Source organism: Engraulis encrasicolus, chromosome 11 (assembly GCF_034702125.1).
Source record: "Engraulis encrasicolus isolate BLACKSEA-1 chromosome 11, IST_EnEncr_1.0, whole genome shotgun sequence".
Classification (NCBI taxonomy): domain Eukaryota; kingdom Metazoa; phylum Chordata; class Actinopteri; order Clupeiformes; family Engraulidae; genus Engraulis; species Engraulis encrasicolus.
In genome coordinates, this window is record NC_085867.1 from 30,301,799 (window position 1) to 30,313,991 (window position 12,193).

Sequence of the window (12,193 nt, forward strand, 5' to 3'; positions counted from 1 at the left end):
GTGATTAGTAGCACTCAGGTCATTAATAGACTGGTGAAGTGGACCTGATTGGTGCTCGTTGAGTGGGATTGGAGTCTATGAGTGGAAGTGGAGTCTCTGAAGCCGTGACAGTACCCCCCCCTCCAGACACCACCTCCCTGGACGAGGGCAACCGGCGACGAGGGCGACCACGAGGACGAGGTGCCGGTCGATTGGGATGAGCGCAGTGAAATTCTTCAAGCATGGAGGGGTCGAAGATGTCGTGCCGGCGAACCCAAGAGCGCTCTTCTGGGCCGTACCCTTCCCAATCAACCAGGTACTCGAGGTGACCCCTGCGGCGCCGAGAGTTCAGGACCTGGTGGACTGCGTAGGCAGGACCCTCGTCCAGGAGGAGCGGTGGCGGAGGAAGAGCAGCTGTGCCGGCATCTGTGGGAGATGGAGAATCAGGTGAGTAAAAAGGTTTCAACAGTGACACATGAAACACAGGATGGATTCTATATTGTGGGGGCAGCTGGAGGCGGTATGTGACACTGTTGATCTGATGTGTGATTAAAAATGGGCCGATGTATCTAGGTCTTAGCTTCTTGCAAGGGTGTTTCATGCGAAGGTCCCGTGTGGAGAGCCACACTTTTTGTCCAACAGCGTAGGCAGGGGCTTGTGATCGGCGGGCATCTGCACAACGGCGGCGGCGTTGGAGGGCCTGTCGTAGATGGCGATGTGCTCTGGCCCACACCCGCTCACTCTCTTGGAACCACTTGTTCACAGCCGGTACCTCGGATGGCTCACCTGTCCATGGAAACATGGGGGGCTGATGTCCTAGCACACATTGAAAGGGAGTCAGGCCTGTGGTGGGTTGGTGGAGTGAATTTTGAGCGTATTCGGCCCAGGGTAGGAATTGGCTCCAGCTCTCAGGGTGGCGATGGCAGTAGGTGCGGAGGAAGCGGCTAATCTCCTGGATCTTCCGTTCGGTTTGCCCATTTGTTTGAGGATGGTAACCAGACGACAGGCTCACCGTTACTCCCAGCAGGCGGAGGAAGGCTCTCCAGAACCGGGATATGAATTGCGGACCCCTATCAGACACAATATCTTCTGGCAGTCCGAAGTTCCGGAAGACATGGTGGAAGAGGGCCTCTGCGGTTTCCGGTGCTGTAGGGACTCCACGCATGGGTATTAATTTGCAGGCCTTGGAGAAGCGATCCACCACTACCAGTATGCTGGTGTTGCCATTTGAAGGGGGAAGGTCAGTTGCATAATCGATGCCTAGATGAGACCATGGTCGGCGTGGAATGGGAAGAGGCAGCAATTTCCCAGCGGGCAGATGACGGGGAGACTTTGTCATGGCACAATCAATGCATTTGCGGGTGAACTGTCGAACATCTCTGGTCATACCTGGCCACCAGTATTTCTCACTCAGGAGGGTCAATGTAGCGCCGGTTCCGGGATGTCCAGTGCCTGGTACTGAGTGGGCTGCTGAGAGGAGCTTCTCCCTGATTGCTTGAGGAACGTACATGTGGTTGGCTGGAGTGCTGGATGGTGCTGGTTCAGACTCCAATGCCTTCCTTATCTCCTCGTCCAGGGCCCACTGGATGGGGCAGACCAGTACACTGGGGGGCAGTATTGTTTCTGTTGTTTCAGAGGACTCTTCTGGGGCATATAGACGGGAAAGTGCGTCAGCTCGGCCGTTCTGAGTACCTGGGCGATACTTGATGGAGAACTGGAATCGGGTAAAGAACAGGGCCCATCTGGCTTGGCGGGTATTTAACCTCCTGGCCTCACGCAGGTACTGCAGGTTCTTGTGGTCAGTTAGCACAGTGAATGGGAATTTTGCACCCTCTAGCCAATGTCGCCAGTGTTCTAGTGCCAGCTTGATGGCCAGGAGCTCTCTGTTCCCAATGTCGTAGTTACATTCTGCAGTACTCATCTTTTTGGAGAAGTAGGCGCAAGGGTGAAGACGAGAGGATTCGCCATGAGGTTGAGACAAAACGGCTCCTACTCCGGTGGTCGAAGCATCCACTTCCACGATGAAGGGGAGATTTGGATCCGGATGCTGGAGCAAGGGAGCCGTTGTGAAAGCAACTCGCAACTGTTGGAAGGCGTGGATTGAAGCTGGACTCCATTGGAGACGTCTGGGCTTGTTGCGCAACATGGAGGTGAGGGGTGCTGACAGTTGGCTGAAATTGTTGATGAAGCGCCTGTAGAAGTTTGCAAATCCTAGGAATCTCTGCAGTTCCTTGATGGTCTGAGGTTGAGGCCAGGATTTCACAGCGTCTACTTTGTCAGTGTCCATACTCACTCCCTGGGAATGGATTTGGTAACCCAAGAACTGGACAGTGGGCTGGTGAAACTCACACTTCTCGGCTTTGAGGAACAAGTTGTGGTCTCGGAGCCTGGTCAGGACTTGGGTAACATGGTCGACATGACTAGGTAGATCTGGGGAGTGAATTAAAATATCATCAATGTACACTATGACAAATTTGTGGAGGAAGTCTCTAAGGATTTCATTCATAAAGCCCTGGAAGACGGACGGAGCATTGGCCAAGCCATAGGGCATCACTTTGTATTCCCAGTGGCCTGTGGGGGTAATGAAAGCAGTCTTCCATTCATCTCCTTTTCTGATGCGAACCAGGTTGTAGGCGCTCCTGAGATCAAGCTTGGAGAAGACGCTGGATCCACGCAAAGACTCCAAGGCTGCTGGCACTAATGGAAGGGGGTACCGGAACTTGACTGTGGCTTTGTTCAGGATGCGGTAGTCAACGCAGGGCCTTAAACCTCCATCCTTCTTGGCGATGAAGAAGAATGATGATGCAGCAGGGGATTTTGAGGGTTGGATGTAGCCATTGCGAAGGGCTTCTTCGATGTAGGTCTCCATGGCAGCTTGTTCTGGGAGAGAGAGAGAGTAGATCTTGCCCCTTGGTAGAGGTTGTCCAGGAATTAGGTCTATTGCACAGTCCCAAGGGCGATGAGGAGGAAGCTCGGTGGCACGCTGTGGGCTGAACACATCCTGGAAACTTGCATACTGAGGTGGAATGTAGACTTGGTGTTGGCTACTGGGACTCTCTACTGATGTGGCACCTAGAGTGGCTACTCTCGTAAGTGGAAGTTGAGGAAAGCACTGGTTTCTGCAGGTCTCTCCCCAGCGCGTGATCTCTCCAGTGCTCCAGGAGATGACTGGAGAGTGTCTCATCAGCCAGGGTCTTCCCAACACTAGATCCACCACTGACTCTTCCAGGATGTGCAACGAGATGGCTTCTACATGCAAGCACCCAATCCGAAGTTGCAGTGAAGGTGTTTGTGAGTTCACTTGCCTGGGAGAGAGGGGTTTTCCCATCACTGACTGTACGGTGAAGACAGAGCAGCATCGGACCCGGGGGATTTGGAGCTTGTCGCAGAGGGCACCGGAGATGAAGTTCCCCGCTGAGCCGGAGTCTAGGAGAGCATACACAGTGTTGGGGGATTCAGTTACGTAGAGCTGGGCAGCAGTCATTAAAGGTTTTAAATCAATGGCTGGAGGAAGAACGGTGCTCACCATTGGTCTTGGAGGTCGAATGGGGCAGTGCGCGATGGTGTGACCCAGCTCTCCACAGTAGAGACAGAGTCGGTTCTCCAGGCGTCGACGTCTCTCTGCTGGGGTAAGTCGGATAGTGTCCACTTCCATGGCCTCATCAGCTGGAGTTGTATTGTTTGAAGACTGGGAAGAAGTGCTGGGAGTGATACGACCAACCTGGAAACAGCCGTCTCGTCGATGGGAAACCCGGATGGCCAGTTGAATGAAACGTTCGAGTCCTATGGTGTCGTCGTAGGCAGACAGATGAAGACGCAGAGAGGGATTCAGTCCTTGCCGAAAGACTGTGATGAGGGCTGGTTCATTCCATCCACTTGCGGCTGCGAGGGTTCTGAATTGCAGGGCATACTCATTGATTGGAAGGCGTCCCTGCCGAAGCGCATACAGTCGGGCTTGAATGGATGAGTCACCATCAGGGAGGCTGAAGACCTCCTTGAAATGCTCCATGAAGCGCTGGGCGGTCTGCATCACTGGCCCAGTTGTGTCCCAGATCGTCTCAGCCCACTGAAGAGCCTTGCCGGAGAGGAGAGAGATGATGTAGGCAATCTTCGCCCTTTCAGACGGGAACCGGGTAGGTTGCATTTCGAACATGAGAGAACACTGGAGCAGGAATCCCTTACAGCTGTCCGGAGAGCCAGAGTAGGTAGCTGGATTCACGACTGGACCTGAGTGAAGCGACGGTGGTAGCGGATGTGCTGGGTTGGGAGCTGGAGCTGCCACTGCCGCTGGTGCTGGGGTAGGAACAGGAGCAGCTTGCCGAAATCCGTCCATCAGTTCCTGGAAGGCCTCTGCTGGCTGGTGTCTTGTAGGCTCCATGCCTGGTCTGGTCTTCTGTTGTAAACCCCTCAGGAGAAGAACCAGGAAACAGGTGGGTCTAATTGGTGGGTTTTATTTACCACAGCGATCTTCGACAAACGTGGAAATCAAAAAGGTAAGTAAAACAAAGGTAAGTATAAACTTCAAAACATTAACGGAGGTGCTCTCTTTCACTGGAGGAAAACAAAGGGGTCTTGACACAAACGAGACCAGACAAGAACTGAAACAAAAGGCAGAACTTAAAAAGCATCTCAAATGAGGCAATTAAGAACAGGTGGACAGTGTCTTTCAGCTGAGGATGGTGATCAAGTGATTAGTAGCACTCAGGTCATTAATAGACTGGTGAAGTGGACCTGATTGGTGCTCGTTGAGTGGGATTGGAGTCTGTGAAGCCGTGACAATCTGTAAGTACACCATTCTGATTCTGCACTATCGTACTTACAGTATCTTTTCAACAGTGCCTCCTCCGCATTTTCACCCACGTCAATATGGCGGAATGTTGACATTCACGTGTAAATTCCCGGATGTCCAACTTCATGAAAGTGCTTTATGAGGTGTGTGAGAGCATGGCAGAGAGGGTAGCCTGCATAGATTAGAGTGGAAATTGGTCTGTGTTTAAATCTAATTGATGTACTAAACGTTGCATTTAGTCTTTTTTTATAATGACAAACAAAACATTGCGGTATCAAGTATTGCGGGATCATTTTTTTAAAGTAAAGAATTATGCTGTCTTGGTGTGGGTCGTTGGTTGTGTGTCTCACTCTTCAGTAACTCTCCACATAAAATGGCACTTTGGCAATACAATTTTTCAGACTCCATGAACTTCTAATGACTGGTGGTGACTTACATGCATCACTCGTTGCTGTAAATCAGGGATGTCAAACTCAGGCCCAGGGGCCAAATTTGGCCCGCAGAGCCATTTCATTTATTACAAATTAGGTAGGCTATTATAAAAATATGTCTTGAAGGCAAAATTTTGTGCATCACAGGAATGATGAGTGGGTCCAGAATGGTGGCACATACTAGCACATAGAAATACAATAGTATGAGTATACAGTATATGATGGGAATGTGTTATTTACCTATCTTTAAGTCTACTGTACGAATAATAGTAGTGTATTTTAAACATTGAATTCGGCCCGCAACTTCATCCCAGATTTTGATTTTGGCCCTCGGTCAATTTGAGTTTGACACCCCTGCTGTAAATCCTTACATCACACGCAGACCAATAGCCATACATTTGAGTTGGCCTGACTGATTGACATCGTACATAGACCAGTAGCCATTCATTTGAGTTGGCCTGACTGACACTAGATGTGACTGTTCTGTGTAAAGGAGGCTGATGGACTACGGAGAACGACCGCTCATTAGCCCTAATTAGATTATAATCTCATCAAAACACATCTAATAGAACAAGAGATTTTTGGCTCTCCATCTCAACATCAGCGCATCCCTGGACATTCTCTCTCTTTCTCTCTCTCTCTCTCTCTCTCGCTCGCTCTCTCGCTCTCTCTGGGACACCATACACACAGTCAAGCACACGCACTCTCACATGCATACCCGCTCCCTGCCTCCCCACCCCCTCTCTGTCTCCTCATCCTCCGATTCATACACTCTCCTTTTGGTGAGTTGAAATACTTAACAAACAAAAATGTCCCCTCTTGCATGTTTTTGTGCCATCTTATTATGAGTAGATCATTTCCCTGAACGAAAACAGGCAAAACCGAGACCAGAGAGATGTTCCATTTACCTGGGAGAATATTGAAGCGATTGAGTATGAGGCCAGGGAGAATGGCTGTATTATAGGCTATTCTGAAATCTTTGGTGAGGTTACTCCTTCGGAATGCCGGATAAGCCAAGCCAAGGCCCTTCTCCGTTCATATGGTTATGCGCTAACCACACATGCAGACTATGTGCCACACTCAACCCTCCCTTGCTTGACTACAATTATGGCACAGAGGGAGAGGCTTACTCTAGCCCCCTGGGCCTACCTATGTAGTATGTTTGTCTGATTGTGATGCTGCATGGAAATGTTTTTAAATGTTAATGTTAATGTTGTTTAAATCAGTCTGACCAAGTTCTAGGATTCCTGTGGTAGAGAAACTGGTCATCAGGGGAAATAAACAAGGCTCTGAATTAACAACCACAAACCAGCCAAATGCTGGCTAGTAGAAAATAAAGCTTACTTGCCACTTTGACTCATTGGTGAGTGTGTGTTTGGCTAGTGAGATGAACATCTATTAGCTTTTTTGGCTGGTGATGAACTAAGTGAATTTAGAGCCCTGGAAATAAACAATGTGCAGACAGTACAGTACATTAGTAGTCGCTTTCTACATCCTCATCTGCGATTGAAATGTCCTTGAACATCTTACCACAGCGTTCTACAAGTGCCTGTTGTGAAGAAGTATAGTAAGGTTTGGTTTGGTGCCTTGCTCAGTTAACCTGACTTGTGCCATCTGGCTGCGTGTCACCAAACTACGCACTCACGCAAGTATCTGAGTCTCATGCTCATGAAAATCAGAACCATTTCTGAACAAATGAGACAATCAGGATCAGAGGGGGGATTCTCCATGGTCACCTGTCACAGGTCGAGTTCAATGTGCATTGCTGAAGTGGCACATCTGTAAAGATGACAGACAGATTGCTTATCCAATGACATGCAAAAAAGGATTTTTTATTAGGAGCCTCATTCGAAAACGCGTCATTTGTGAAGGATACCCAGATGGTATCGCGAAGAGAAACGGCAAAACATACCAGCTGGGGAGAGTCAGAGGATATTGCTCAAGGACACTCCAGCCTTGGAGGAAGATGCAGGCAGACCACACACATTCATCAAAGGGCGGGTTTTGAACCTGCAACCCTCTGTTCCAAAAGACCACCTCCCTAACCATTAATAAGGCTACAGTTAAGTAATGCAATACAATATTATGTTTTGTAATGCAATACTGTGCTGTGAATGACCAACTGGCCTTCCCACAGACTCTCTTCTCTCTGGCCGAATAACAACACAGCTGCGCTCATCCCGTGAGTCCGAGTAGAGGGGGAGAAAAGCATTTCTGCCGTGTTGATGTTGGATGTCTCGGTCACGTGTTGCGTGTCGTCTCCTGCTGGGTGAAGCATGATGTTGAAGTCTGGTGCTGAATGTGTCGCTGCTCCGCGAGCGCCTCCTAATATGGACAAGAGAACCCGTACTGCCCTTGTTGTCTTTCCCCAAGAACAAGCTTGTAGCTGTACTGCCGGCACTATGTACATCAGCTTATAACTGTACTCAGAGCTGACAAAGCTGACAGCTTTGGCTTGGCCCAGGACAAAGTCAGTGAAAAGGGCCCCTCCAACCCTATATGTGCAATGGGGGCCAAACTCTAGGCCCTATCTGTCCCAGGCCCCTTTTATTTAATATAACTATTCCCTGAATTGGTTAGTAACTGTATTCATTTGCATGTTGTGAATACATGTCTTAACTTTTCCTGTGAACTCCACATTAAAATTCAGCCATATGAAGGGCCAAAAAGACTTTGGAACATTTGGAAATGTAATGGTTGTGGATCAGGGATATATCCAAAAGTGGGTCCCAGCAGAAAAAAAATCAGAACCACTGCAGAGACAGATAGACACCAATGATGATGAGCCAAAACTATACTCACCTCTGAGCATATTTTTTTGTATCATAAGTAATATTGCATAATGCACATTTGGATTTGGGAGAGGTCCTGGGTGGTCCTATCAGAACCGGCTATAGGTGGCAAAAGGTCAACGGTTTGCCGTGAGGGTCAAACCTAGCGCTCAAACCGGCCAGGTCGGAGGAACACAGTAGCCAAAACAAACAGAGCAGCTGGGGCTTACAACACCTCACCACACCACGCCACTTGTTTTTCTGCAGCCAAAGAACAGTAAAAACAAAGAGGCACAACAATGACACTGTATCCCCATGCAAGTCGCTACAAATTGTTGCACCGAATCAAAGAAATGAAGAGCTTGACTATTGCATCAGATGTTTACGTTGAAATTTCCAACAGGCCCCATCGCAAATGTGCTGTTGCATCATTGCCAACTCTGTGAATGCCTAGGATTTTGTGCTGTGTGCCCTAAAAGCAACAAACATGGGAACCTAAATGACCACAATGTGTTCAAATGTGATAAATTCACATTGTAATAAATGCAAAAATGCATATTTGTAAAATACAACTTTGTTATTGTCATCATGCATTTGTAATGGCGGCCTTTGAGACATCAGTTGGCAGCCCACTGGCTGGCATGGGCTGTGATTCCATGAGGTGTGTGCATGCCCGCCGGCATGATCTGTGATTGGACGAGGCGTGTGTCCCCAGTGGCGGGGCATCACCTGGGGTCCTCGCTGTGTGTTTGGGGTTCATATTCATGATGTACTTTCTCCACTGCACGTACTTGCACATGACCAGTGCATTGCTTACTAAGACAACTGCCCCCATCCTTTGCTGTGAGAACCTGTGAAGACAACGAAGAGTGAGGAGCTGCAGGTGAACAAAGTAAGTTAACCCCTTACTGTCACCAAAATTGTAATAGCTATGTCTTAATTATTTTACTTAAGGTTCTTGGTACTGTCATGGCATTGTTGTTATGATGTAGTTGAGTATTTTCAGCAAATAGTGAATAGTCCTGCCAGAGACCCCATATGCAGTAAGAGGCTATGATAGATGATGAAGATATTCTTTTAATCAATCAATGGATATGCATATCTCATGAGATCCCTATGAAATAGTCTAGACAATGTTAAAACTTTATTTATTTTTTTGGTCTTGGATATTGCTGGTTGCTGGTATCATTACAATCTGAATGTGACTGTTTCAGAATCAACTTCATGGCAAAGTAACCCTACATTTATAAAGAACTGGACTCAAAGGTGTATAAAGTAGAAGTAGAGGTACTCTTACAGATGTAATTACAATATGACCTACGTACATAGCTTATACCAGGCCTATTCAATTGGCAGCCCGAGGGCCACATGCGGCCCAGACATGGCCCACATGTGGCCCCCTGCTGTAGCATTATACAATGCAGTTTTGATATTGTAGTACATTACTTTCTTGGTGATCTCTTGCTTGTCTTCTATACTCAAATTCAATGTTGTTAAGTTTTAAGGTTGGAACAACATGTTTCTAAAGTGATTTGAAAATAAAAGTATGTTTACCATGTGTTTAGTGATGACTGAATATGTGCGGCCCAACATAAGTTCTTGGCTTCGAAATGTGGCCCAAATGAAATTCTAACTGAATAGCCCTGGTTTATACAACAGTTATTCCACAATGCCTAATGAGGTTACATAGACTGTTCAACTTTTATTTTGTAAACCTCTGCTCGGGCAGATGTTAGCACTCTATACATTCCACCCTCTCTCTTCTCTCTCAACAGGCTTCTACCTCTTTCCTCGTCTGTCTGCGATGGCTATGAAGGTCATCTACATCAACTCCTCCGTGCTCTACATCCAATCGACTCTTACCCTCACCAACGCCACCATCCCTCCGCAGCAGACCGTGTTCGAGAGATGCAGGACCATGCCGGCCGGGTTCATCTTCTACCTCTGCCTGCAGTTCATCAACCTGGTCCTGGGGCTGCCGGCCAACGTCATGGTCCTCTGGCTGATCCTCAGGAGAAAAGGAGACTCGTCCACCTCCGATATCTTCATCCTGCACCTGGCCATGCTCGACATTCTCTTCTGCCTCATGCCTCCGCTGGAGCTGGTCAACCTAATGTACGTGGCAGCCGGAAAGGTCTGGGCCACGTTGAGCTTCTTCTACGGCGTGAAGGACTGCTCGCTGCTGTTCCTCTCCTGCATCTGCATGGACCGGTACATGGCCGTGCGCCACCCCATCGCCTTCTCCGAGCTCAAGGACCGCTGGCACCGCAAGGCCGCGGCGACGGGCATGTGGGCGCTCACGCTGGCCTATGCCGCCACGCGCTGCGCCGACGTGGTGCCCAACTTCGAGAAGATCTTCGTGGCCATGATCCTGGCCGCATTCGCCTTCATGGTCTTCTGCAACGTGTCCATCCTGTGGGCGCTGAGCCAGTCGGGCCCCGGCCGCGACGACATGCACCCGGTGAAGAAGAGGGCCTTCAAGATGGTGCTCATCATCCTCGCCATCATCGTCTTCAACTACCTCCCGCCCGTGGCGCTCTTCCCCTTCAAGCAGTACTTCGACGCCGGCGTCTTCGGCTGCTACATCCACTACTTTGTGTTCGCCTTCATGGACATCAGCAGCAGCATCCAGCCCTTGCTCTACCTCTCTAAGGAGAAGCTGAACGTGTGTCTCTGCAGAGCCAAGGGCTCCTGCTGCGGTGGAGATGCTGCCCAGGATGTCAACACTTAAAAAAGAACTTGAGGACACGTACAGCAAAACAAAACCAATAACCCACGCACTCAGGTCTATTTGTTTGTTTGTTTTTGATAAGGGCACTTTATTCTGGTTTGTTAAAAAAGAATGTACCTGTCATTTGTGAGTATACTTCACTATGTGTAAGAAGTGTAAGGATTGAAAAGGCTGGTAGATTGGTTTAGCATTCATTTGTTGGTTGGCTGTAAAAGAAACATTTCACAAAGTTAATTTTCATCCAAAGGAGGTACACTAATATATGTCTCAGTTGGTTTAGCTTAGTTTACTCCTGATTATATCTCAATGGGTTTAACAAATACATTTGTTTCAGTAGACCTATATATTTAATTGCAGAAATATTTGATATAGATTTTATATTTACAATATTTCTAGTATGGTGACATACAATTGTCTCACCTCAATAGAAAACATTTAAACTAGGGATGGGATATCGGTATCGGTGTATCGGTGTATCGGTATCGGGTTCAGATATCAACATATTTCAAAGAATCGGATCGGATCGGAATTTTCCCAAAATATAGGAATTTTCCTGATACAGACATTGAGTCAGGTGCAATGTGAATTTGAAATCATAACACTTGCATATTAGTTTTCAGGATGGGATTGTTACTTTTTTTACTTTTTGCTTATTAATTGGTTTCCTGTTCTTCTGACTCCCTTTTCTGACAAAATAGTCTGCTTGGGCCTACCTCGAGTTGAAACCCATGCATATATGTGATTTTGGTATTGGATCGGAGTAGTATCGGTATCGGCAGATACCCAAATTTAGATATCGGGATCGGATCGGAAGTGAAAAAATGTGTATCGGTGCATCCCTAATTTAAACAAATCTAAAATTGGTTAAATGGGTCCGCATCAGTTGTTATTATATCTCTGCCACAACATCTTGATGGACTTTTGTAAGTACATTTTGAAATAATCACTCTATGTGGCAGAGAGGTTTAGATTGCTCTGATTATGACCAGCTTTGGGACATTGGGGGATTCCAGAAGTTAAGGGGGTTGACTCTGAGCCTGTGGCAACTCTAGCAATAGAGGAGGCATGTGGCAAACCTTATAATTATAATAAACGTATAATTAGGTGGTTTACAACTCAGTTGGGGTTAATTTCACCAAGTTAATAACTAAGCCACCTTCTGGAATATGCCTTCCGTCTACACTGGCTGATTCCTAATGTTCTGTGATCTGCTACATCACACCATGCTTAGCTGATAAAGGTTTCAACATTGCCATCAAAGAATATCATTTCCACCTATAAAAAAGTTTCAATTAAAGTAGGCACTCTGTGTAGGCTACTCCAATTCTTCCTGACATTCAGTCTTTATAGAGGTGGTCCTGTAGTAGCTTACACTGTGACTTTTTAAAAGTTATGATACAGTTTTTATATGGCGATTGACAAATGTCATCAGTTTGTATAGGAAGTATATGTCATTAGATGGACCTATTTATTATTCAAAATAAATATTTCA

General features: G+C 47.3%; 1 protein-coding gene across 1 annotated transcript; it reads left to right on the forward strand.

Moving 5' to 3' along the window:
- Positions 1–9,696: 9,696 nt before the first annotated feature.
- On the forward strand, positions 9,697–11,257 carry LOC134458922 (proteinase-activated receptor 2-like). The gene has a single exon (XM_063211302.1). It carries the CDS (start codon positions 9,700–9,702, stop codon positions 10,699–10,701), a length of 1,002 nt encoding a protein of 333 aa, XP_063067372.1. The 5' UTR covers positions 9,697–9,699; the 3' UTR covers positions 10,702–11,257.
- Positions 11,258–12,193: the final 936 nt, after the last annotated feature.

What these genes read in the sequence shown, in the direction of transcription:
- LOC134458922 (XM_063211302.1), top strand. Translation starts at nt 9,700, where the DNA reads ATGTTAGCACTCTATACATTCCACCCTCTCTCTTCTCTCTCAACAGGC.